Below are 27,528 nucleotides of genomic sequence, written 5' to 3' on the forward strand. Positions count from 1 at the left end.
ACAGCTTGTGCTCTGAAAGGCCTAAAATGCCGTGCTAGTTATGACGCTAGAGGAAATAAAACACACCCTAAGAAGAAAAACCTTTAAGTACGGTTAAATAGAAATGGACCTGTTCTCTACCTGTCACAGATGTAGGAAGAGTGTTGGCCTTTTTCAGCTGTTCTCGGCGCTCGAGCCTGGACGCTGCTGTCTCTGGCTTCTTCTCTTCCGGCTGAGCGGTGGACTTGTGCAGGGAACCAGCTCTGCTGACACTGCTGCTTCCAGGCTGCGGGCTGACACTGACCTGGGTGGACAGAGGAAGTCAGGGGAAGACTGACCATGCAAGGCAAGGCCTTGGAGGCTTCCATTGGCCAGCCCCCGTTCTCTGCTCCCAGAGGAGGGGCCGGACTGCACGGGGAAGCAGTGTGTGCTCAACCACGGAGCCGCTCAGTGCAAATGTCCCAAAGGGGGGACGCCACATACTTTCCCAGAAGAGCCCTTCAAATTAACTATACCGTCAGGGCCACAGAGCAAGATTCCTAATTTCCTCTGCTCACTGCTCAAATAAAATGCTTTTTGTATTTCTCATATAACTTGTGTGAACGGATTCTGCCAAATCAGGCTAACCTGAGAGCATAAGGAAACCAAATTTCTAACCTGAAACGCCTCCTTGTCTTAACAGTGGTCAGCTTATTTATTGCTCTACTGTCTAAGTATTCTCCACCACTCTCAGCTAGCCTTGTTTTGTTATTGTTGTTGTCTTAAATCCTGTGAACTAAAAGAGCCAAGCTCAGGAATTCCCTGGCGGTCCAGTGGTTAGGACTCGGCCCTTTCACTGCCAGGGCCCAGGTTCAGTCCGTGGTTGGGGAACTAAGATCCCGCAAGCTGCGCAGCGCAGCCAAAAAGAGAGCCAAGCTCAGGAAAACAAAGTTAAAGCTGAAGACTAAGCTACTTACGTTTTCTTTGGAGAGCTTTTCTGCCTGTTTGGCCTCCCTGGCTTGCTTCCTCTCCTCTCGAGTCGCTTGCTGCTCCCGAAACCCCTTCTGCTTTTGCAGTGCCAACGTTATCCACAGTGGCTGCGCGGTTTCAACTTTCTCCGCAAGTTTGGAGCCGTCTAAAGAGTGTCTGCTCTGAAGCGTCGGCTTTTCTGTGGGAAAAAAGACTGTGATATTGTGATGTACAAGTAAGAAATACATATTTGGTCTTTGTCCCTGTTTCTGGCACAGAACTAAAACCCTTGCAGTTCCCTAAGTGATGAGAGCATAAAGGTGTCTTTTGTTCTGCTAATGAGGTAACTTTTGGAAAGCACCTGAAGATGGAGGTTGGTTGCCAGTAGAACCAATCATGTGATTAGAGGGTTAGAACTTTTAGTCCCACCCCCAAGCTCTCGGGGAGGGGCAAAGGGTTGGAGGCTGAGTTCAATCACCCATGGCCAGTGATTTAATTGATCACGACTATGTGATGAAGCCTCCATAAAAAGCCAAAAGAACTGGTAAGGAGAGCTTCTGAGTTGGGAACACATGGAGGTACTGGGAGAGTGACTAGCTCCAAAAGCATGGAAGCTCTATGCCCCTTTCCCCATTCATCTCTTCCATCTGGCTGTTGCTGAGTTCTATTCTTTATATATAAACATATATATATATATATATATATAAACTAGTAAGTAAAATGGTTCCCTGAGGCCCTGTAGCAAATTAATTGAGCAACGTAGATTTGCAATTGGCATCTAATTAGATGGGGGCAGTCTGGTAGGACTGAGCCCATAACCTGTGCAATCTGATGCTATGTCCAGGTAGAAAGTCAGGACTGAGAGAAGTGAGTTGAACTGACACCAGCTGGTGTCAGAGAATCGTTTGGAGGTGTGGGCATCCACCCCCCACATCTCCCCAACAGAGTCAGTAAAAAATCAGATGTGCATTGAAACTAACTACTCACTTGCCTCAGTCCCTCATCCCCTAAAACTTGTGACAGTCATCAGCCCAAGAAATAGTCAACTATCCCTTTCTAACACAAACACCGTGCCAATACCTGAGCGACTCCGCTGGGTGGGAAAGTAATATCTTCCTTCGATCAGTGGGAAAAAAACAGGAGCATGTGTCTCCCCTCAAAATGGAAGAAAAAATAGTCTCAAGTGTCAAAAAACCTCAGGCCTACAGAGGACCCAGGTAGTTATTTGATTCATTGTCCTCTTTTTATTTATTGCTTTTTAAAATTTATTTTTTCAATGGAAACTTCTCCATGTCCCCACCCCACCCCCCATCCAAACAAGTGGAATCCCAACGTATGAAAGAGGAAAAGGGGACACTGCTCAGCCTAGTGGGGCTGCTGAGGGCACCAGGACTCTGAGGAACACAGTGGGAAGCTGCAGTTTTGGTCCAATGCCCTCATTTTTGTTGTTTTAATTTTTTAAAATTTATTTATTTACTGGCCGCACTGGTTGGCGTGTGGAACTTCCACAACCAGGGATGGAACCCGTGCCCCCCGCAGTGGAAGCGCGGAGTCTTAACCACTGGACCGCCAGGGAAGTCCCCAGTGCCCTCATTTGATAGATGTGAGCACTTGGGGCCATAACCATCAACTGCAGTGACCACGGTCACCCAGCAGTTAGTGCACGGGCTGAAGCCTGAGCCTAGGACTTCTGACTTCCAGTCTGTGCTTTTATTGTGGTGGACTGTCTTGCCTATGCAACTGGGGGCAACAAACTTCCCAGGTAGATGGGGTCAAACACTGAGTAGTAACTGGGCTCTGGAATTGAGCAGACCTGGGTTTGACCTTATGTGACCTTAGAAAAGCTACTTAACCTCTCCAAGCTTTCATTTTCTAATCCATAAAATGGAGATGAGAATGGCACATGCCTCACCAGGCTGATGTGAAGATTAAAAGGGGTCCTCGGTATGAAAACATTTAGAATAGTGCTTGGCATGTAGTAACCGCTCTACAAAAGTGAGTGTTCTTGTTATTTATGACTGTGAGACAATGATCCCCACCCGCCTTCTACTCCCCAAGTAAAAATTATGCGCTATTAGAGGTAACCATTCTGGCATTGGCATTGAATCCTTTACTATCTCCAAGGGAAAGGGCCCATTCTAGTCCTGTTCTTTGAAACCAAACAGAAGTCTACACTTTGATACAGACCTTACCAAACAGGGCTTTCAGTTAAGTGAACGTCATATTGAGGAGAAAGAACCAAAATAAGTTCGAATTGGGAATTCAAGCACAAAAATTCAGGCAGATCCTTAATTTTCTACAACTCTTAGATCTATAATGCTGTACAAAGAATTCCTATAATGGGCCTTGTGAATTGTAATATTCCTAACCAAATAAGGATTCAGTTATGATCTAACATAGGAAAGAAAACCGACACATTTCAGAAGTATTTTTTTAAAAAACTAAAACTGAAACTGAAAGGAGTTTTTGATTAGTTAACCAGAAGATCAAAAAATATTTACCACTTCGAGCATTCTGCTTAACTGAGAAGCTTTACGTACACTGGAACAAAATGAGTTTCACCTTTTTACTCAAGGGCTGTGTAACACCTGTGTGTAAAATGGCTAAAAACCAAATTCCCCAGATCTAAGTGATTTCCATTTAAAGCAGTTATGTAAAAGAGAGTCTCACCTGAACTTGCTTGGGAAGGTCATTCAAGCAACAGGCCCGTTTCCTGCCAACAACTTTGACTGGGTTTATCACAAGGGTCGAAATACCTTTAAAGTATAATTGCCTAAACTTACAGTTGACTAAAATAATTTGAAAAGATAAATCTCTAGCCAGATTTTTATCTTCTTAGATCTGTAGTTTGAATAGTACATCCTGGAGTTATGGACCAGACTCTTTGAAAGGCTGTAACATAATATGTATTAAGGGCCTAACAGGTCTGGATTGTAGTTGGGGATCAATAAACAGAAAACAGGATGTTAAAATGGGACTCATGCCTGAGTTTCAGCCAGGGATGCCCCAAAAGGTCGTAACAAATAATAAATGGCACTTACTCCCGTGTTGTGAAGTGATGTGCTTGATCACCTACTCAGGACTAGCCAACGAGGTGACCAAAACAGCCACCTCAAGGTCCTAGGAAAATCAGAGCTGAGGCAGAAGCAGCCAGAGTAGAGAATTTCTTTGAAAAACATTGTTGGAGCATGGTGTGTTCCCACGTCCTCTCCCCAGCAGAGGAAAGGGGGCTAAGCCAAGTGAGAGGATCTCTAATGAGACCACTCAGACAAACTCCTGGAGTCTGTGGGGCACAGACTTGAGGTTCTATTCACACCAGGAAAAGTCCAAAGGCAAGGACAGTGGCTGCCAGGGGCCTGGAGAAGAGGCGTTTGTGCTGGGAAGACATCTGTTATTGAGTGATGCTTGAGGTTCAGGTGCTAGCCATGTGGATGGGGGAGAGAGGGGCAGTCTGGAGGGGAAGCAGGGACCCAGGGCTGCCTGGAGGAGGCACCACTGAAGTAAGGGAATTGCAGGAGGAGAAAGAGCCCAGGTGGCACATGAGAGGTCTGAGGAACACACAGAAGAATCAGCACTGAACATCCCCCAAGAGCAGTGAACGTTGCTGCCTCACCTCTCTCCCTTCCTTCGCTCCAGCTATGGAGCCTGTTTGTGGGCCAGGAGGAAGGGCAGAAGTCGACCACGCCTGCATCCCCACTTTAGGCGTTTCAGCCCAAAGCAGGCCAAATTAGGAGGGAGACACTTAGTTTGAAATACTGTTTGGAGTTTGATTATGACACTGGAGGCAGCATATTAATTACTAACATGAGATAGTTGTTACTAAAGGTGCCTAGAGGACTTTTTACTATCAAAAAGTAGGTGAAAAGATAGAAAGAACTCCAACTCAACAACAACTAAAAAACCCAATTAAAAAATGGGCAAAGGACTTAAATGGATATTTCTCCTAAAAAGACATACAAATGACCAACAGCATATGAAAAGGTGCTCAACATCATTAATCATCAGGGAAATACAATCAAAACCACAATGAGGTATCACCTCACATCTGTGAGAATGGCACATGTGTGTGTGTGTGTGTGTGTGTGTGTGTATCTCCCAGAAAATAACAAGCGTTGACCAGAATGTGGAGAAATTAGAACACTTGAGTGATGCAGGTGGGATATAAAATGGTGCAGGCACTATGGAAACAGTAGGGTGGTTCCTCAAAAAATTAAAAATAGAATTACCATATGATCCAGCAATTCCACTTCTGGGTATTTATCCAAAAGAATTGAAAACAGGATCTAGAAAAGATATTTGCACACCCATGTTCATAGCAGCACTATTCACGATAACCAATAGGTGGAAGCAACCCAAATGTCCATCAACAGATGAATGAATAAACAAAATGTGGTGTATACATACAATGGGATATTATTCAGCCTTAAAAAGGAAGGAAATTCTAATAGATAACTAATGAGAACCTATTGTATAGCACAAGGAACTCTACTCAATGCTCTGTGGTGCCCTAACTGGGAAGGAAACCCAAAAGAGAGGGGATACAGGTATATGTATAGCTGATTCACTTTGCTGTACAGCAGAAACTAACACAACATTCTAAAGCAACCATATGCCAATAAAAATTAATTAAAAAAAAAAAGGAAATTCTGACACATGCTACAATATGGACAAACCTTAAAAACATTATATTAAGTGGAAGAAGCCAGTCACAAAAGGACAAATACTGCATGATTCCACATATATAAGGTATCTAGAGTAGTCAGATTCATAGAGACAGAAAGTGAAACAGTGGCTGCCAGGGGCTAGGGGAGATGAAAACGGGAATTGATTAACGGATATAGAGTTTCAGTTTTGCAAGAAAAAGTTCTGGAAATTGGTTGTACAACAATGTGAATGTAGCATTACTGAACTATACACTGAGAAATGGTTAAGATAGTAAATTTTACATTATGTATCTTTTACCACAATAAAAAAAACTTGTAAAAGTGACTGAAAGAATTATGCCCAAGATATTATCCAAGAGATGGGGGAAAAATGAGAATCACAGATCAGATTTTTAAAAACAGCCCCAAAAAATACAATAAATAAAACAAGGTTTTGCTAAATTCTGTGGAATTTTTGAACAATTTTTTGGAACAAATATATGACTATGGTCATTCAGTCCAAGAAGTAACATTAAGAACATTTATGTAAAAAGTGTTTCTAAAGGCTTAATTACAGCATTTCACAAATACCAGGTGAGAATTACGGCAAGAAGTCCTAGGATAACAAATGGGAAGATCATTTAACCTGGGAAAGAACCCCTCATCCAGGTTTTACGACTGCGAGGAGCAGGCAAGGCACCTAACTTTTTGGATGTTGATGTCCTCATCTGTAAAATGGAGCCAGGACAATCCACATGTGCTGTGAGATTAAATGAGATGCTGTAAACAAAAGCACTTTGTAAGTGATTAAGCACAAAGGATGACTGTTGTTGAAATTTTCCGAAAGAGTAAAATCCCTAACTTAAGTCCAGGTTTTAAAAGACAGAGAAGTTCTTTGTTAATCGCATAATCTTTTTAATGGGGGAGTTCAAAGTGTCTAATTAAAATTTTATTTTGTGACAATGCTTAATTAAACCTATTCTCTTTCGTTCTAAACTCACTGGATGAGGAGAACCACAGCCAGCCCACTGAAGTTCCCCCCTCTAGGTTCTGGGGAGACGAGCAAGTGCCTCCTGGCATCTAATCACTGCTCCTGTAGGTCACTTCTTGGAGAAAGGACTACTTAGTATCTGTTCTACCCATTGGAAGGAGGTGAGAATCTCAGAATGAGATGATATCTGGTGATATCTATAATCAAAGCATTGGAGGAAAGACACTGGGGGATTATTATTGCTATTTCCATTCCCACTGGAGTGGGTTCAGTCAGTGCCTTCCCAGTGCCTTGTCCCATGTATTGGTCCTTGCTGAGCTCCACCTAGGGAATGGAGACCTCTTTCTAAATTGGTGTCCCCCAAAAAATGTGTGTGTCTGCCTTAAAGGATGTGCAAGGCAATTCACTGAGAGTGAAGAAAGAAAAGATTAAAATTTCTATTTACCTATTTTAAAATCTAGAAATAATAGAATCGAGCTTTTCTAATTCTGAATACCCAGATGCAAACACCTCACTCAGCCCATGTATCAGAAGGCCGTGTATAACAAATGGTATGTTTAAGGACTCTGGAGGCGGGGAGGGATCGAGATGGCAGAGTAGGAAGATGTAGAGCTCTCACCTCCTGCCACAAACACATTAAAAATACATCTACATGCAGAACACTGTTCATGGAACACTAGCTGGAAACTGGCAGAAGAACTCCTATACAACCAAAGCTGCAAGAAAGAGTTCCACGTGACTGGGTAGGATGGAAAAAAAGGCATAGGGTTGGGACCCCTGCCCCTGAGGGGGATCTGAAAGGAAGAGAAGGTCTGTATGGGCGGACCCTTGCCCTGGGGAGCCAGCAGGTTGAGCCACAGACTGGGCATCCCAATCCTAGTGTTGTACATGGAGGAGACAAGTCCCCTTGGCTGCCGGGAGAACCTCTGGGACAGACAGAAGGGCTGGAGAAGCCTAGACTCTACTCGTGAGGAGTGTGCATGCACTGGCTGGTCAACAATCATGGTGGAGAGAACTCTGCACTGGTGGCTGCCACCTTGCCGCACTCCCCAGTCTGAGCTGGGTGAACACCCCAGCCCCACTCACTCCACACCGCCGCGTGGCGTGAAACCTGGGCCAACTGGCCCCCTGGGGAAAGACTCAGTCTAGCTACACAGACAGACTGGGGGCCCTGGGTGTGATCTGGGTGGGGTGGTGGTCACTGTCAGTGTGCGCTCAGGCGGCCCCGCAGAAGCATGCCACAGTTTGTCTCCCAGCCTAGCAAGAGTGCCCCACCCGCTCCACACTGCAGCTTGGCTCTGGATCTGGGGCAGACAGGTCCTGGGAGAAAACTGCCACAGAGGCAGCCCGGATTTCTGGTGGCAGCATGGCCATCTCAATTCCTGCAGCCACAACACCCGGATCCCCAGCCCCAGCCTACTCCACACCACAGCCTTGCACCAGATGGAGGATGAACACAACAGGGGAAGGGACATAACCCTGGGCTGCATCTGAGCAGAGCCGTGGACGCCTACAAAGGAGGTGCACAGGTCCTCTGGATGCGTGGGCCTCACTCGCTTCAGCAATCCCCTCCTTTAGGGCAGGGCATACACTAAAGGGGAACAGAGCCTGATCGAGCCCAACCCACAAGGCTACTCCAACAACTGGGGAGCACACCTCACTGCTATCGGGGTGGCAAGAGCCACAGAGCAGAGAGGAAGTCCCATCTCACACCCTGCATAGGCTTTAGATCCCCCAACACCAACCACACCCTTTCTCAAGGTGATAACGGCCAGCACACCCTGAGGAAAGGCATGGCTGGCATCCATATCAAACCAGGCCTCATACCAAAGACACTGGACACACATAATCTACACAGGGATGCTCCCACGTAAAAACACTCCTTCAAGACCACAACAGATAATGTTTCTCCTACATGCACCGAGACAGATAAAGTTAAGTAAAATGAAAAGGCAGAAGAACTACTCCCAATTAAAAGAGCAAAAGAAATTCCCTGAAAGAACAAATAATGAAACAGAGCTCACTAGTCTACCAGACCCCAGTTCAAAAAGGTGGTAATAAAAATGCTAACTGAATTAAGAAAGACTATTAATAGAAATGCAGATCACTGTAACAAGGAACTAGAAATTACAAAGATGAACCAATGAAAAACAGATAATTCAATTGCCAAGATTAAAAAAAAAAAAAAAAAGTAATCTAGATGCAATGAATAGCTGACCAAATGACACAGAAGAGTAAGTGACCTGGAAGACAGAATAATGGAAACCACCCAATCAGAACACCAGACAGAAAAACAAATGAAAAAAAAAAAAAAAAAAAGAAAGCAACTGGGATTTCCCTGGTGGTCCAGTGGTTAAGACTCTGCACTACAAATGTGTGCGTGTGTCGGGGTGGGGGGGGGCCTGGGTTCAATCCCTGGTTGGGGAACTAAGATCCCACATGCTGCGTGGTGTGGCAAAAAAGAAAAAGAGCAACATACAAGACCTATGGTATATATAAAACTTGCCAGCCTATGCATAATAGGGGTTCTAAAAGGAGAAGTAGGAGAGAAGGGGATTAAAAATGTATTTGAAAAAACTATGGCTGAAAACTTCCCAAAGTTAAAAGAAGGAAACAGAAATCCAGGTACAAGAAGCTCAGAGTGTCCCAAACAAGATGAATCCAAACAGAACCACAAGAAGACATATCATAATTAAAATGGCAAAAGTTAGAGAGAGGATTCTAAAGGCAGCAAGAGAAAAACAGACTCATTTACAAGGGAATCACCATAAGGCTATGAGCTGATTTCTCTGCAGAAACTTTGCAGGCCAGAAGGGAGTGTAATAATATATTCAAAGTCCTGTAAGGGAAAAACTTGCAACCTAGGATACTCTTCCCAGTAAGATTATCATTTAGAATAGGAGGAGAGATAAAGAATTTCTCAGACAAGCAAAAACTAAAAGAATTCAGCAATACTAAACTTACTCTAACAGAAATATTGAAGGGTCTTCTCTAAATAGAAAAGAAGCAAGGATCTGTAGGAAAGGGAAAATCATGATAGGAAAGGCGAACCTAGAGTAAGGATTGAAAATCACCTAAATAATCCAGTACTTACACTAACAAAGAAACAAAAAAATTGTAAAAGCAATTATAACTACAATAAACAGTAAAAGGATAAGCATGAAGATGTAAAATAGGACAGCAAAATCACAAAATGTGAGGGAGGGGAGTATAATACTAGATCTTTTAAAATGTATTTGAAGTTGAATGACTATCAGTTTAAAGCAAGTAGATACAGTTATGGGTCAACATATAGGAACTCCATCATAAGCACATATCAAAAACATACCATAGATTCATGAAAACCAAAAATAAAGGAACTGAAGCATACTACAAAAGAAAATCATCAAACCACAAAAGGAAAAACAAAAAGAAGAAGAAATGAACAAAAAAACTATAAAAACAATTGGAAAACAAGGATTAAAATGGTAATAAGTACATGCCTATCAGTAATTACTTTATGTCAAATGTCAAAGGACTAAATGCTCTGATCAAAGACATAGAGTGGCTGATTGGATAAAAAAAAAATAAGAACCTACAATATGCAGCCTACAAGAGACCCCCTTCAGGGCAAAAGTCATACATAAAGTGAAGGGATGGAAAAAGATATGTCATGCAAGTGGAAACAACAAGAAAGCGGCGGGGGGGTGGGGGGGAGGGGGGAGAAGGGTGGGTGGGTGGGTAGCAATACTCATATCAGACAAAATAAACTTTAAAACAAGGGCCATAAAGAAAGACAAAGAAGGGCATTATATAATGATAAAGGGATCAATACAAGAAGAGGATATTACACTCGTTAACATATACTCACCTAATATAGAAGCACCTAAATAAATAAAGCAAATACTAACAGACATAAGGGGAGAAATAGACAATAATACAATAATAGTAGGAGACTAACACCCCACCGACATCAACTGTCAGACCTTGCAGACAGAAAATCAACAAGGCAAGAGGTCCTAAATGACACGCTAGGCCAGTTGGACTTAAATGATATCTACAGGACACTATATCCAAAAAAAGCAGCATACACATTCTTTTCAAATGCATGTAGAAAGTTCTCTAGGAAAGACCACATACTAGGTCACAAAACAAGCCTCAACAATTTCAAAAGGGCAGAAATTACATCAAGTGTATTTTCTGACCACAGCAGTATGTAACTAGAAATCAATTACAGAAAGCAAAACGGGAAAAGAACACTGCGGAGACTAAACAGCATGCTATTAAAGAACCAATCAATGATGAAATCAAAGAAGAAATCAGAAAATACCTCAAGACAAATGAAAATGAAAACACAACTTTACAAAATCTATGGGATGCAGAAAAGACGTTCTAACATGGATGTTGATAGCAATACAGGCCTTCCTCAATAAACAAGAAAAACCTCAAATAAACAACCTAACCTACCACCTACAAGAATGAGAAAAAGAACAAATAAAGCCCAAAGTCAGTGGAAGGAAGGAAATAATAAAGATTAGAGAGGAAATAAATAAAATAGAGATTTTAAAAAAATAGAAAAGATCAATAAAACTAAGAGCTTATTTTTTGAAAAGATAGACAAAAATTGACAAACCTCTAGCCAGGCTAAACAAGAAGAAAAGAGAGAGGACTCAAATAAACAAAATAAGAAATGAAAGAGGAAAAATAACCAATATCACAGAAACAAAAAATCATAAGAGAATACTATGAAAAGTTGTATGCCAACTTAGAAGAAACTGGACAACTTAGAAGAAATAAAAAATTTTCTAGAAAAATTTCTCAGCCTGCTGACTGAGTCGAGAAGAAACAGACAATTTGAACAGACTGAACACTAGAAGTGAAATAGAATCTGTAATTTAAAAACAAAAAACAAAAAAACCTCCCTACAAAAGTCAAGGACCAGATGCCTTCACTGGAGAATTCTACAAAACATATAAAGAACTTAAACCGATCCTTCTCAAACTATTCCCCAAAAATTGAAGAGGAGGGAACACTCCCAAATTCATTCTACGAGGCCACTGTTACCCTAATACCAAAACCAGACAAAGACACTACAAAAAAAATTACAGGCCAATATCTTTGATGAATATAGATGCAAAAATCCTCAACGAAGTATTAGCAAACGAATCCAACGATACATAAAAAGGATTGCACACCATGATCAAGTTGGATTCATTCCAGGGTCACAAGGATGATTCAACATACACAAAAATCAATGTGATACACCACATTAACAAAAGGAAAGACAAAAATCACATGATCATCTCAACAGACACAGAAAAAATATTTGACAAAATTCAACATCCATTCACATCAAAAACTCTCATCAAAGTGGGTATAGAGGGAACATATCTCAACATAATAAAGGCCATTTACGACAAACTCACAACCAACATCATACTCAACAGTGAAAAGCTGAAAGCCTTCCCACTAAATTCAGGAACAAGACAAGACTCTCACCACTTCTATTCAACATAGCACTGGAAGTACTAGCAACAGCAATCAGACCAGAAAAAGAAGTAATAGGTATCCAAATTGGAAGGGAAGAGGTAAAACTGTCACTATTTACAGATGGCATGATATTCAATATAGAGAACCCTAAAGTCTCCACACAAAAAATATTAGAACTAACAAATGAATTCAGCAAGGTAGCAGGATACATGATTAATAAATAGAAATCTGTTGTGTTTCTATACACTAACAATAAACTGTCAGAAAAAGTAAAAAACCCAAAAAATCCCATTTAAAAATCACATCAAAAAAATACCTAGAAATAAACTTAACCAAGGAGATGAAAGACCTATATGCTGAAAAGTATAAAACATTGATAAAGGAAACTGAAGATGATTCAAAGAAATGGAAAGATATCTCATGCTCTTCAACTGGAAGAATTAATGTTGTTAAAAATGGCCATACCACCCAAAGCAATCTACAGATTTAATGCAATCCCTATCAAAATACCCATGACATTTTTCACAGAACTAGAACAAATAATCCTAAAATTTATATGGAACCACAAAAGACCCAGAATTGCCATAGCAATCCTGAGAAAAAAGAAGAAAGCTGGAGGTATAACCTTTCCAGACTTCAGACTATACTACAAAGCTACAGTAATGAAAACAGCATGATATTAGCACAAAGAGAGACATAAATCAATGGAACAGAATAGAGAGCCCAGAAATAAACCCACACACCTACAGTCAATTAATCTACAACAAAGGAAGCAAGAATATACAATGGAGAAAAGAGAGTCTCTTCAGCAAGTGGTGTTGGGAAGGTGGACAGCTACATGTAAAGAAACTAGAACATTCCTTCACACCATACACAAACGGAAACTCAAAATGGTTTAAAGATCTTAATATAAGAAATGACACCATAAAACTGCTAGAAGAGAACACAGGTGAAACATTCTTGACGTAAATTGTAGTAATATTTTCTTAGATCAGTCTCCTGATGCAAAAGATATAAAAAGCAGAAATAAGCAAATGTAACCCAATCAAACTTAAAAGCTCTTGCACAAGGAAGGAAACCATCAACAAAATGAAAACTCAACCTACAGAATGGGAGAAAATATTTGCAAACAATGCAAACAATAAGGGGTTAATATGCAAAATATACAAACAGCTCATATGACTCAGTATCAAAAAGACAAACAGGGACTTCCCTGGCTGTCCAGTGGCTAAGACGCCATGCTTCCACTACAGGGGGCGCAGGTTCGATCCCTCGTCAGGGAACTAAGATCCTGCATGCCGTGTGGTGCGCCCAAAAAATAGAAGAAACACAAAAAGACAAACAACCCAATCAAAAAATGCGCAGAAGACCTCAATAGACATTTTTCCACAGAAGATATACAGATGGCTAACAGGCACATGAAAAGATGCTCAATAATGCTAATTATTAGAGAAATGCAAATCAAAACCACAATGAGGTATCACCTCACACAGGTCAGAATGGCTGTCATCAAAAAGTCTACAGATAATAAATACTGGAAAAGATGTGGAGAAAAGGGAACCTTCCTACACTGTTGGTGGGAATGTAAAATGGTGCCATCACAATGAAGAACAGTATGGAGGTTCCTTAAAAAACTAAACATAGAACTACCATGTGATCCAGCAATTCCACTCCTGGGTGTACATATGGTGGAAAAAATGAAAACTCTGATTCAAAAAGATACATGCACCTCAGTGTTCACAGCAGCACTATTTACAATAGTCAAGATGTGGAAGCAACCCAAATGCCCATCAACAGATAACTGACTGGGCTTCGCTGCTGGCGCAGTGGTTAAGAATCCGCCTGCCAATGCAGGGGACACGGGTTTGAGTCCTGGTCCGGGAAGATCCCACATGCCGCAGAGCAACTAAGCCCGTGCACCACAACTACTGAGCCTGCGCTCTAGAGCCCGCGTGCCACAACTACTGAAGCCCGCACACCTAGAGCCCGGTGCTCCGCACCAAGAGAAGCCACCGCAATGAGAAGTCCGTGCACCGCAATGAAGAGTAGCCCCCGCTCGCCACAACTAGAGAAAGCCTGCGCACAGCAACGAAGACCCAACACAGCCAAAAATAAAATAAATAAAATAAAAATAAAGGTTAAAAAAACCCCACAGATAATTGACTTAAGATGTGATATATATATATATGTGTATATATTTATATATGTGTGTGTGTGTATATATAGTGGGATACTCAGCCATAAAAACGAATGAAATATCGCCTTTTGCAGCAACATGGATTTACCTAGAGAATATTATGCTTAGTGAAAAAAGTCAGAGAAAGACAAATACTATATGATATCACATGCGAAATCTAAAAAATAATACAAATGACTGTATACAAAACAGAAACAGATTAACAGACATAGAAAACAAACTTATGGTTACCAAAGAGGACAGGGAAGTGGGAGGGACAAATTAGGAGTATGGGGTTAACAGATACAAACTTCTATACATAAAATATATAAGCAACAAGGGAATTATACCCAATATCCTGTAACAACCTATAATGGAATATAATGGAATATAACCTACAAAAAAACGCACAAAAAGTGAATCACTATGCTGTACACCTGAAACTAACACAGTATTGTAAATCAACTACACTTCAATTTCAAAAATTTGGAAATAAAGACAGACAGACAGACTCTGGAGGGAAGCTGGGAGTGCTGTGATACGATGCTGGGAGTGCTGTGATACGATGCAGGGAGAGGACTTGCATTCTTGTCCTCATTTGTTTTGCTTATTTGCATTGTGAGTTTCAGCAGTTCAGTGAGTTTATGGCATATCATATCTTCTCTGAACCAGATGATCTGTTATGAAATGGACAAATGGTGTAAAGAAATTCCAGTAAACAAACCACAGATTGGGATATACTACTAATAATGCAAGCATAACAACACGGCAGAGCTGTCACGCTCTTTGCCTGATACTTGGTGCAGAAATCAGATCTGACAAGAAGGTGGCCAAAGAAAATAAAAAGCAGCACCATGATTTGCAATGTGGATTTACATCCACTGTATTTCAGTGAACCTCACCCTAAGTACATATGGTGCTCCACGGGTTTTAGCTAATGATGGTATTGTATGTATACAGTTGACACATAAATTGGAGGTCCAGGCTTAACGTTTTTATCCTGATAAGGTGTTCAGTTAAACAAAGTTGGTCAGCCCAGGCCTGGAGTCGCATAGCGTGTAAAACCCCAATGGTCATAGGTAGAAACCACCACATGGTCCTTGCTCTCATGCTTCTTTTCTACCAAATAAAGAAAAATTCAATTAGCAGAGACTGTTAGCCCAGAATCTGGATACTGAGAAAGAAAACAGGGGCAGCAACAGTTTTTGGTAGAAAACTGTAAGAATTCTCTCTAAGAGAAAGAAGCAGTACAGAGCGTTATTTCTCTGGGAGAAGACAAGAGAGTGATAGAGCGGGTCAGTCTGTGAACTCTGATGATACCACCAAAGCTAACCGCACAAAAGCTAATGTCAAAACTGAAAATGGGGGTTCCGGTTCAAGAGGGTGACATAGGAGGATCCTGAACTCCCCTCCTCCCACGGACACACTGGGTTTACAGCCCCATACTGAACAATTCCTTCTGAAAGAAATCCAGAAACTAGCTGAGTGACTTCAACACATCAAGGGAACAGAAAAAAAAACCACATGGAAATGGGTAGGAGAGGCTGAGACACAATCTCGCCATAAACCCCATCCCCAGCAGAGTGACCCACAACCAGGAGGGAATTCAGAACTCCCCGTCTCTCTCTGAGGAGCAAAGGTTTGGACCCCACATCTGGAACCTCATCTGTTAAGACTTCCACCTGAGTGACAGGCCCCCAAAACATCTAGCTCTGAAAGCCAATGGGGCTTATGTCCACGAGACCCACAAGGCCATAAGGAAACTAAGGCACAGATCTTAACAGGCTTGTGGGGACTTACCGTGGCTATCACCCCAGAGCCCAGCGCAGAGGTAAAACAACAACAAAAACCTGAAAAATGGGTTCCTCTTCGGCAGGACAAACAGAAACCAATAGGGAGATATGGTCTGGACACTGCTAATCAACATGCTGGTCCAAGAAACCAAGCAAGGTTTGGTTATAAAGGACGGTAGCGTCTTCCATGAGGCAAGTAACCAAACCAACATCTCTGGGAAACAGCTCTTTTCTCTGCAAAAATCACCCCAAACCTAAAGAATTAACCTAAATCTTCCCTAAAAAACCTGAGGGGAGAATTTCTCTGAGAAATATGAGTAACTTCCTGGGCTATGAACCACACCTGACCACCTACTCTGCAAAACAGAAAAGAAAAAGTATCAGATGAAGGTTCTTGGGGCCCCAAAGCCAATCCAAGTGATCACCATGCTGCCCCAAACATCCAGCATGAAGAAACACTAGGGGCAGGCAGGAGTAACGGTTGCTCTAAAATTTCCTTATCGGAGGGCTTCTCAGTGGCAAGCTGGTGGGGTCAGGATGCATATGTGGGCATTGTGCATTAAATTGAGACAAACTTCATTATGCACACAGAGGCTCCTGAGGGGGACTGTCCAAAGCCCCCTAACTTCCCACCTGGGTGCCGCTAGTGCCCAGAGACAGAACACAGACACTGGTCTAGGAAACTCCAGTCTTTACTGTCACTGCACAGGCCCCTCATAAAGATTAATAACATCTGCATTAACTTGGACGACGTTTCAATTTCCACTGCCAACCGAAAGAGAATCAGTCTGTGCCAGCACCTCCAACTTATTACTTGGGTAAGTAAGGATCATTAACGGTGTGAACTACAGACACGCAACAGTCAGTCCACATTTCCAAAACGGTAAAGAGAAATAAAGAGCCTCACCATGATCCATAAGTGAGGGCACCTGGGGAACGGGGCACCAGGCTCTAATTAAAGAAGTGCTCCAACGCCAGCTCCGGGGGCTACTTCCGGCCCTGGGCACGGACAACAGGCTGGACAGAGGCAGAGTTTTGCAACCTACAGTTACGCACCTTTCCTCCCCGCCTCGGGTGTTGCGGAAGGCTTTTCTTGCCGGGCGGCAGACAGAGCCGGGGAAGCTGGCTTCCTCTCTGTTTCCACCTCTTCCTCCTCATCCCGCTTCTGGTCCTTCCTCTCCTCAGTCGGCGGGGCTGAGGGTATCCGGGGGTCCCCGTTGTCCCGGCCCTCCTTGCACGGCTCGCCGGGCTCCGGGTCAGGCTTCCCCGCCCGGCGAGCCAACAGCTCCACCAAGTAGGGCCTGCTCAGCTTGGAGATCGGGGAGGACGGTGGAGTCTGGCCCGCGGGCTTGGGAGCCAGGGCTGGCTTCTGGGCCAAGGGCGTTCTGTTTGCTGCCCTGTCCCGCTCTGGAGCCGGGGGCTGGCTGCTGGCTGCTGGGGGCCCAGGCTGGGCTGCAAGAGGAGACTGGCTGGGAGGGCTTTCAGCAGAGTCCTTCCAGGGAGCCGGGGCTTGCTTCCTCTCGGGGGGGAGGGACGGGCCATGCTTGAGGGCCGCAGCCTCTGTCTCTCTCTCTCCAGCTGTGCTCCCCGGAGCTGACGGTGCCCCACTGATACTGTCCCCCATGCTGCCGTGCTTTTTCTTCTTCTTTTGTTCTGTTTGTTGGTCGCAGTGGAAGCGCAAGGAGTAGTTGGTCCTTCTCAATTTTATTCCAAAAGGGGAAGCTTTATCCTCCCCACCTGGCATCACGGGCTCCGGCTTTCCTACTCCACCTGTGGTCTCGCTGTCCGAAGTGACCACGGGTTCTGCTTGGGCCACTGCTTTCTGTGGAGGGTAAGGAAGGCTTGGAACAAGGAAAGATGGAAGGTCTTTGGCAAATTTGCACCCCTCTGTGGTGTCCGTTGGCTCCTGGTGCGCCCCCGGTTTCTCTGCACCCTTCACGGGCTCTTTAGTATCAGCAGCAGCGAGCTGGGGCCGAGCCTCTTCGCTGGGGCCCGGCAGGGATCTTTTTCTAATGCTTTCCGCTTCCGTGTTCTGTTTGGAGGTCTCCCAGCCCCCATCAGAGAATTTCTGCCAGGCAGGCTTAATGGAGAACTTTGCATTTACCGGCGGGGTCCTCCGGAGGTTCCCGCGGGAATCACATCGGCCCCTGGGAGTGTGTTCATCACCCGGCCGAGACTCGTCTCTCTCGCCGCGCTGGTCACTCTCTGCATTCTTCAGGATTCTGGACCGAATGGAAGCCCATTCAGCGAGCGCAGCCATGCTGCTCGGAGACTCCTGTGAGGGCCTGGTCTTCCCACTTCCTGCCCGGGGGTCGCCTGGGGCTCGGGGTGGGTTCTCCAGGGCAGGGACATCTACGTGCTTCTTTTCTTCTGACAAGCCCAGAAGAGACTTGCACGCTGTGTCCTTGATCTGGCTCAGGTTGACGGCTGGGCCGCAGAGCTGGGCTCCCGTAACCAGAATGGCCGTGTGTGGGATGCTCAGGGACGAGGGCAGGGCGTGGGAGGCCGGGCTGGCTTTGGGGACCTTTGGCTCTTGGGGACCAGAGGCGAGCCCCTCGTCTTTCATGGGCTTCACCGGGCTCAGATTGACTTTGGGGAAGAGAATTTGTTTCCCTCCAGATGACACCTGGAAAGTGTAGGGTCTGGGCATGGTCTGCCTCTCATCTACCTCCTGCCATCTGAGTTCCTCCACCTTTCTGTCTGTTTCTGGAGCGGCAGCTTCTTTCTTCTCTCCTGGAGCCAACGCCTCTTCCACCTGGGCCTCTTGTTTCTGGGGCGGCTCTGCGTTGGTTTCTTCCCTCTCTTCCTGCCATCCACAACGATGATCCCCGGGAACATCCCCCTGCTTTCCGGGCTGCTCGCCTGGTGGCCCGGTGGCCTCTTGGCTCTGCTTCACCCAAATACTCGGTTCCTCAGAGTTTTCTCTTGGCTTCTCGAGTTTCAGGTGTTCCTGTTCTGCTTTCTCTGCAATGTCGCTCTGAAATGGGCTCCTCAAGCCCCTTTTGTGGTCCAGCAGCGGCTGATTCTCCTCTTCCACTCTCGGTGCTTCCTGAAGCTTCTTTTCCGCTTCCTGCCTGCTCTTCGCCTCCGCGTCCTCCCGCAGTCTCTGCGCCTCCAGCTCTTCCTGCTTTCTGAGCTCCTGCATCCGTTTCTCCTCCTCCTCCCGCTGCCTCTGCGCCTCCAGCTCCTGCCGCCTGAGCTCCTCCCGCCGCCTCTCCTCTTCCAGCCGCTGCTTCTCGGCCGCCCGCCGCCTCTGCTCCTCCAGTCTTCTGAGTTCCTCCAACGCTCTTTCCTCTTCTTCCCGCCGCAGCTCCTCGGCCTCCTGCCGGCCCCGAGCCTCCAGCTCCTCCTGCTGCGCGCGTCTCTCCAGGCGCCGCGCCTCTTCCTCCAGGCGCCACGCCTCTTCCTCCAGGCGTCTCGGCTCCTCGGCTTCTGGGGGCCCTCCTTCGTCTTGCTCCCTCCGCTCTGGGTCTCGGCAGCCTGGCTCTTCCGGACTCTGTGCCGCCTCTTCACGCTGCCTCTTTGCTGCCTCTAGCTGTACTTCTCCCTCCTCTTCCTCCCCTTCCTCCTCCAAGAGCTCCTCCTGCCTTCTTTTCTCCTCCCAAAGCCTCCTCTCCAGGACCTGGAGCCTCTGCTCTTCCAGGCGTTGCCTCTCTGCCGCTTCGGCCTTTTGCCGTTTGCACTTGGCCTCAAGTTCTTGCCAGTATTCTTCTTGGCGTCGCTTCTCTTCCTCCGAGTCCAGCGCCTCTGGCTCCTCTTCATGCCAGATTGGCTTGTCTTCTCCAGGGTGCCCATTCTGGTCTAGGGACAGCTGATGCCGGAAGCCACCTTGCTCGTTCTGTCGATCCTAACATTGGTAAGGGAAACAGAATTAGCTTTCCTTGTGCACAGGCTACCATTACAATCCTATTCACAATGCGGGTGGCCCTCCTAATCTCAAAAGTAGGAGTAGCGTTCCCCTCTCTACGCACAGAGACAGGTAACCTCGGGTATCCCTCACACCAAGAGTAAACTGGTGGTGGGGAAAAGAATTTCATCTTTGTGTTTCCTCTCTACATGTCATCCTCAAATTCCTTTTTTTTTTTTTAATACACGTGAATAATCATAGGAAAACTGGTAGTCCAGCATTAGAAAGGTGAGGAAAAATGAGATTTGCGCTTCATCAATATCCCCCGAAACTTGTGACTGAGAAGTCTAATCAAACTGAAGAAGCTTTGGCTAAGCCATAGCACAGGAAAGTGGGCCATCCTTCTGCTGCGAAGCACACAGTATCCAGAGCCCCTCGGAAGGCAGCCTCTCTCTCTGAGGTCCACCAGCCACCGGCGGGCAACAAGTCAGAAAGGGTGGTGGAAAGGAAATGGGCCCCTTCACCCTTGTGCCTGCAACACAGCCATCCCCGACAGGGACAGACCGAGTTCCTTCCATAGGCCCCTCACAGCACTATCCTGCTAGGCAACATTAATGCCCAGCCAGCAAGGGTGTCTGCCAGGCCGTACATACCCCGACAAGTCGCCTGTGCCTCCTTGACACCCTCTGTTTTTTTGGCTTAATGGACAGTTTGTGCTTGGCGGCACTGTTGTCCAGGCGGGCGATGGCCAGGGGGATGGCATCTAGGTTGACGCTTTCGATGGTGCTGGCAGAGGAGAAGTGCCTTTTTGGCCGAGACGGTTTAACTGGAGCAGCCTACAGTGGAGATTGAAACGTGAAGTCAGTCCGGATCAGAGAACGACCTGCAGGGAATCCCGGAATGGCAGCACTTGTTGGAGCTTGCACCTTGCCCAGCCTGGCCCAGGAGATGCTGGCAAGCGGTCAGGGCTCGTGGGCACAGTGAAGTGAACACTGCTTTTATAATCAAAAGACGCTGAGTATTTGTTTTGCCAGTGATAATCTGTATTAACTTGTAAAGGTCATTTAATCTTTCAGGGACTAATTTTCCTACTCTGAATGGTACGGGGGTTAGATTAGATCAGGGGTCAGTAAGACATAGTCAAGGTGGTCCAGTCCTGCCTGAAGACTGTTTGGGTGAATAAAGTTTTCCTGGCACAGAGCTACACCATTGCCCTCAGCTGCCTTTGCGCTAAAAGGAAGAGCAGGGCAAAGCAGAGTCTGGTAGTTGCAACTTATGGCCACAAGGCCTAAAATAAGTAGTAGTTTGCTAAACACTGGACTAGCTCATCTCTATGCTAAGAACTCTGTAATTCTAAGAGCCTCCCACTGCCACAGACATGGTGTGTACATACCTCAGCTCCTACTTTAGCCTCTTCAAACAGGGAATGTATCTTTCTGGCCTTTGTATCAATCCTCTTTATGCCCAAGTAGCAAATCTCATTTGGTAAGTGCTCAATAAATATTTGCTAAAAGAATGAAGGAACAATAAAGTATAATAACCTCTCTGCCTAGGGCGTAAAATTTCTAATCAGCAAAAATGTTTTAGCACGATCATGCCAAAGTCACCGAGCACTGGTGCAATGGAAGCGAAAAGGAGGAGGCCTGGGTGAGAAGGTGAAGGGCAGAAATGTGCTACACCCAGGGGAAAGGCAATTCTGCAAAGGATGAACCGCAGAACTGCTCGCGGCTCTGTAATACAGGTGTGGTCACTTAAAAAAGCGCAACCTCAGACCAACCGTATACATTTAGTTATAGGTCAGAGAGACCGAGGCTCACAGTCCACGCTGAATCAGATGGTAAGAAGCCACACCTGTAACTTCAGAGTATTCACAGGCAAGCGGCGAGGCAAGGGCTCCTGGCCACAGCACGCCACCGCCACCGCGCAGCAGAGGGCGCTCACGGCCCTAACTGCCTTCTCCAGCAGCTAAGATACGGGCTCAGCATCAGCGGAGGCCAGGGTTCCCCTGTTTTGACTGTGTCCGTGCACAGTAAGGGCAGAGTCAATGGGGTTTAGCTGGTGGCTTTGCTTTTTGCAATTATCTTCCATATATATATATATTTATTTATCTTCCTTATTTATTTATTTATTTATTTATGGCTGTGTTGGGTCTTTGTTTCTGTGCGAGGGCTTTCTCTAGTTGCGGCAAGTGGGGGCCACTCTTCATCGCGGTGCATGGGCCTCTCACTGTCGTGGCCTCTCTTGTTGTGGAGCACAGGCTCCAGATGCGCAGGCTCAGTAGTTGTGGCTCACGGGCCCAGCTGCTCCGTGGCATGTGGGATCTTCGCAGACCAGGGCTCGAACCCGTGTCCCCTGCATTGGCAGGCGGATTCTCAACCACTGCGCCACCAGGGAAGCCCTACCTTCCATATTTATGCACAAAGATAAAGGAGCCAGCTAGCTCCAAGAGCAAAACGAACGCTCAGTAAATACTAATTTATGACAAGAAGCACGGAAGTAAGGAAAAATAATCCCAGCCTTTGGTCTCCCAAGCTTTTATTTATTTATGGTTATCTTTATAATAGGTGTCAAATTCTAAACTACTGTTGAAGAGAGATGAATTAAACATTTATTTCCACCCCCTAATGGATGCGTGAGTAAAAGGAGTTAAAGCCAAATGTGATAGATTGAAGACACAGATAAAGCATTTCAAGCTGAGATTTAATGCCATGTTTCGTTTCTAGTTATTCAAGCTGGGCCTCTTCATCTGGGTGGTGGAACTGTCTTGAGTCATCCCCTTCAGAAGACTCAGGGACATGCCCTGTTCTCACCGTACTGTCTGCCAGACCCTGGGAAGACCCCTGGACCCCTGTGCAGGTGAAAGGTCCTCATGGGAGCGGACTGGCCTCTGTAGAAGAGGTGCACGGGATCTCCACAGGGCTCCCTAGGCTCCTGCAGGTAACGTCCCAGGTTTCAGTGGAACGTGTGTAAGTTAAAAACCAAAAATACACACAAGTAGAGAAATGCTAAGGTCTTTTGGGGGGCATCTCTAAATAGAAGGAGGCTTTTCCTTACACACTCTTTACCTTCAGGTGTTTTTGAATGTTTTTTTCAGTGGCTTACCGGTGTCTTAAAATACATGCTGCACCTAGGAAAACCACCAACACCTGAGACTCCAAACACAGGCATGGTGAGAGTGTGGCTCTTTTTCAGAGCAGGGTTCAGTTCCAGCAGTTACATCACCATAGCAACAGACGGTCCAACATCTACCACTGGTTGCATTTTGCAGGAATTTAAAGTAATGGACAAAGGTAGCATTTATGAATGGAAAAGTGAGGCAGCAGATCGCCCAACAAAAGGAAGAATGGAACTTAAAGTAAGGAAGCTACATACACAAGTTCAAATCGTATTACCTTCTCTTCCATCTCACTTCCGGCTCCAGGCGGGTTCAGAGGACTCAGAGAACTTGGCGTCTCACTGGACTGGAACAGTAGAGAGAGTGCTCAAGTCAAACGCCAGCACAAGAAGTCCTGGGCAGACAACCAGACAGTGTCTGTGCAGGCAAGGGCCACCCCCTCCTCCACGCAGGGGCGCAGCTGGCTGCAGAGAGCCGGCAGGTTCACGGCGGGGACTCTGCTAACGTCCGGACTCCACCAGGGCTCCTGAGGCACGGTGTGTGCTCCCCTCTCCCCCGAGTTCAACACATTTCCCATCTGGGCGGTCTCCAACCTCAGTCCTTGAGGTGTTTCCCCACTGATGAGAGAATCTCAGGTGCTGCCCTGCTGCCACCCTACCTGGGAAGCAGGGCTCCAACTTCAGAGCTCTCGGCTTTGCTGGCTGCCTTCCACCTCATGAAGAGGAAAGAGGGCCCTTCCAGGGGCACACAGGGGCTGGGCTGAGGAGGTGGGTGACCAGAGGAGGCAAGAAAACTTGGAAGGAAGGGAGGAAGGAAGGAGAAGACCCTCCTCTCATTAGAATGTAAACTACACGGAGGCAGCCCCTTGTCTAATCCGGCCCATCTCTGCGATGCCCACAGCTGGGGGAGCACCTGCTGAACGAATGACCCTCCTTCTCCCCCAGGCCACAGTGCCCTGCACTTATTAGATCTTCAGTAACAGGGAAGACATTTGCTTTGGTCCACAGGAAATCCCTGAATCAAGGCTGATGGCCCATGCTGCTGCCCAGCACTCAAGAGGCTGGAGAGAGCATTGTTGGACCAGTGGGAGAGACGGGCCCCATGCCTGCTTCACCACCACGCACGAGTGTGGGCGCCAGGAGTCACCAGGGCCAGGGCCAGGCAGAGATGGGCAACAGAGGAGATTGTCCATCTTTTCTTTCCTTCCTTCCTTTGCTCTACAAGTCACTTATCTTTTGTTCTACTCTTACGACATATTAGCTGATAACAAGCACGACTTCTTCCAGGGGCATCTTAATAACACCCAATGTCATTTCAGGCACCATGGTAGGCACAGCACAGAGAATACTTTCTTTTAAGCATGGGAAGACTCAGAGCCTCAGCTAGAGAACAGTTTATCTAGCTACTGGTAGGACTGTTCTTCCTTTTCCCATAAGAGGCCTGAGGGTGTCCCTTCTGCTGCTAGAGCGACTCTCATTTCAGGATATACTCAGAGTGTTTCTTTCAAAGTGTCAAGAGACCAAATTTAGATACGACAGTGCTGGACCAGTGTGACTTTCTTTCCACACTAAGTAGACTTCAAGCTGGTCTGTTTGATATGTTCTGTCTTATTGAGCACCTACTTCTTTCCTCATTTCCCTTTAAATTAGTCCAATTCGACAAGTAATCATTCAGTGCTCCTAAGTAAGCAGTAACGATGTCCTGGGGAGACAGAGACATGTAAGATCCAGATTGTCCTCAAGGAACTCAACGTTTAGAGATGCAGAGAAAATAGTTACGTGGACCCAGATGCAGATGGAGTACAAATGTGTAAGGAGCACTAAGGATGCACAGTGAAGGCACAGAGGAGATAGCGCAGCTTGGAGGTGAGGCCGGGCAAGGCTCCCAGAAGAGGTGGGTCAGCCCGAGTCTCCGAGAGTAAGTGGAAGACACTGGGAAGAGCTGGTGCGAGGGGCACTTCTCCCCTGCCTCCCCCTCTTCCAAGCTGGTCCCCCTGCAGATCAAGGCACTGGCCCGGGAAGTGCCCTCCAGCCCTGGGCTACTCATCAGGAAAGCTTCTCCCACCTTATTCCCCACATTGCAGACCCCAGGGTTACTGATGCCCCTGTCCACTGCCCAGCACCCTCCTGGGCTTATTAGCAATCAAGTCATTCCCTGGAGGAGCCTTACTTTGTTCTCGGTGTCTGAGAGGATGACGTCCTGCTGAGCCACAATTTCCATGGGACTGGTCAGGAACGGATCCTCTTCCAAGTGAGCCTCGCCACTGTCTGCCTTCTTCATGGGAATGGCATTGGGTGGTGGCTGCCCAAACTTGATGTTCGTGCCCAACTGTCGCTGGAGAGAAACAAAAGAAAGACGTTCTGAAGCAGTGAAGCGGTTCACAATAACCACAGCCAGAATACCCATAGCTAGCAGGCACTGAGGCATATTCTGTACACGACCGGTTTCCAGACTAGACACCATGCCAGTAAACCCTGATGCGGTCCTGTAATAACTGAATTTGTTTCCTGGTATTTCTCTCCCACCTTCGAGCCATGAGCTTTTTCATCCAGTCACCTCTTTCATGGAGATGCCAACATTTCCAGGGGCGTAGAGAGACCAAAAGTTGGGTATGACAAAAATTTTTTGATTAACCTATGAGTTTATTTATATAAAAGTCTTTTAAGGGTACCAAAATTGGATAGAAAATCGCTTCATGAAATGCAGAAACCACTGGGGGAAATCAAGACCCTTGTGGTTGCACAAAGAAGGGAACCCTTCAGCCTTTTTGGACATACTCCCCTTGAATATTTATGTTTCATCTACCTTCCTCACCAACCCCAAACATCCTGTTTGGGTTACAGTGGGTACCACTGCCAAATGGAAGAAGGCCCCAGGGCCCACAAGTCTTTCCATGATTGATGCTGAGTTCACGGAAAAAATGGAAGCAATCTTGTCCTGCCAATAGGACGGCCTCTTCGCCTTGCTGCAGCTACCCACTGTGCCCTACAGGCCAGAAGGAACCAAGTGGGTAAGGGACAGAGAAGGAGGCCAGAGGAAGGGCCAAAGAGGGACTGATCACTGGTGGGAGGGAGCTGAATGGATGGGGAGAAGGAGGGAAAAACGGGATAGAAATTAGGAAGATAAATAGTATTCAGAATTAGAGAAAAGCCAGATTAAAAAAAGGAATTATATTCCCTGAAGAAAAATATATAAACATAATAATTTTTAATAAGAGGCAAAATATTTAATGGGCTAGATATATTAGATATAAAATATTTAATGGGTAGAGAAAGTGAATGACACTCAGGAAGAAAAAGAGGTAAGCCGTGGTCATCTGAAAGATTACTGTACTGAATCGAACATATTGTACAAACTACTGCCTTTATCTACATCAGGGATTCTCAAGCTCCGCGCTACTGACATTTGAGGCCAGATAATTCTTTGTTGTGGGAGCTGTCCTGTGCACTGCAGGACGTTTAGCATCACCCCAGGACAGCAGATGCTAGTAGCAACCCCTCTTCAACCTGTTTAGACAACCAAAAATGCCTCCAGGCTTTGTCCAATGTCCCCTGGGGGCTAAAGTCACCTCCGGCTGAGAATTACTGCTCTAGATCTAGGTACTTGGGTTTCACAGTCTTTTTATGCTTCAAAGGAAAAAAAAATAGAGACTACATTATCTGATATTTATCTCTAATGTGGCCAATATTTAATCCCACAAAGCTGCAAAAAGCCTTAGCAATCACATTATCCAACCCCCTCACTTTACAAAAAAAGTCAGAGGTCCAGTGGGGAGAGGTGACCGGCCCAAGCTTATGGAAAGAATGAGTGGTCCCAAAGGGATTTGAATCCATGTCTTCTAAACCACATTCAGTGTTATTTTCATTGCACTCCACTGGTTCTCATAAATTTAACGTTGCACTTCCTTCTTCTTTTAGGGGCAGAAAGAAAGAGAGGATGCAGCATTTTTACTACCTCACTGAAGTTCCCCAGCAGAGGACTCCCTCGAGGGAAATATGCCCCTTCTCTCTCTGAACTCCAGGGTATCAAATCCACCCACCTTCACTCAGCTCCCCCTCGGCCTTGCATGGTGGATGGTGAGATTGCAGAGACATGAAAGAGATGAGCCCCAGGCCCCCCTCCCCACATCCCGGGGGCACGCACCCCAGCATGCCAAGTCAGGAGCACAGAGAGACAAGGACTCGTATTTGATCTGCTGGTATCTCAGCCTCAGCCTGGCTCTCCTGGCACCCCAGGGAGGGAGCACACATCAAAAGCCTGAGTTCAGCCAGTGAAGTACAGCTTGAGCAGCCTAAAAGGGTTTTGGGGAGGAGAAGGCTGAAAAAGGGTATCTTCTAAAAACAAGTTTAGCAGGAAGCGGCAGTTAGTATCTACTCTAAGCAGATCAATAAGCAGGCACAGTTAGAACAGCCGATGGTATCAGACGAGAGGACACGGTGTAACAAAGCCACAGGCCCGTCTCACTTGCTGCCCTGTGGGAGAGGGACGGGGACGTGGGCAGAAGTGGCAGGAGGAGTTCCAGCATCCTAGTGACGGCCTGAGCAGGGATTCGTTCTGGGACTCCCAG

General features: G+C 45.9%; 1 protein-coding gene across 4 annotated transcripts in view; it reads right to left on the bottom strand.

Moving 5' to 3' along the window:
* Positions 1-27,528, bottom strand: part of CRACD (capping protein inhibiting regulator of actin dynamics) — a 273,491-nt gene that overhangs the window by 4,639 nt on the left and 241,324 nt on the right. For 3 of the 4 annotated variants that reach the window (XM_059922941.1, XM_059922940.1, XM_059922938.1), the window contains 6 exons: positions 25,131-25,295; positions 23,239-23,307; positions 20,500-20,682; positions 17,056-19,846; positions 936-1,126; positions 121-283 (listed from right to left, as the gene is read on the bottom strand). In XM_059922941.1, coding sequence (XP_059778924.1) covers positions 121-283; positions 936-1,126; positions 17,056-19,846; positions 20,500-20,682; positions 23,239-23,307; positions 25,131-25,241 — 3,508 coding nt within the window. In that variant the 5' untranslated portion in view covers positions 25,242-25,295. The remainder of the gene's footprint in view (positions 1-120; positions 284-935; positions 1,127-17,055; positions 19,847-20,499; positions 20,683-23,238; positions 23,308-25,130; positions 25,296-27,528) is intronic. The other variant, XM_059922942.1, reaches the window with a different exon arrangement.

The sequence above is a fragment of the Balaenoptera ricei genome, chromosome 5, assembly GCF_028023285.1.
Source record: "Balaenoptera ricei isolate mBalRic1 chromosome 5, mBalRic1.hap2, whole genome shotgun sequence".
In the NCBI taxonomy this organism is placed as follows: Eukaryota; Metazoa; Chordata; class Mammalia; order Artiodactyla; family Balaenopteridae; genus Balaenoptera; species Balaenoptera ricei.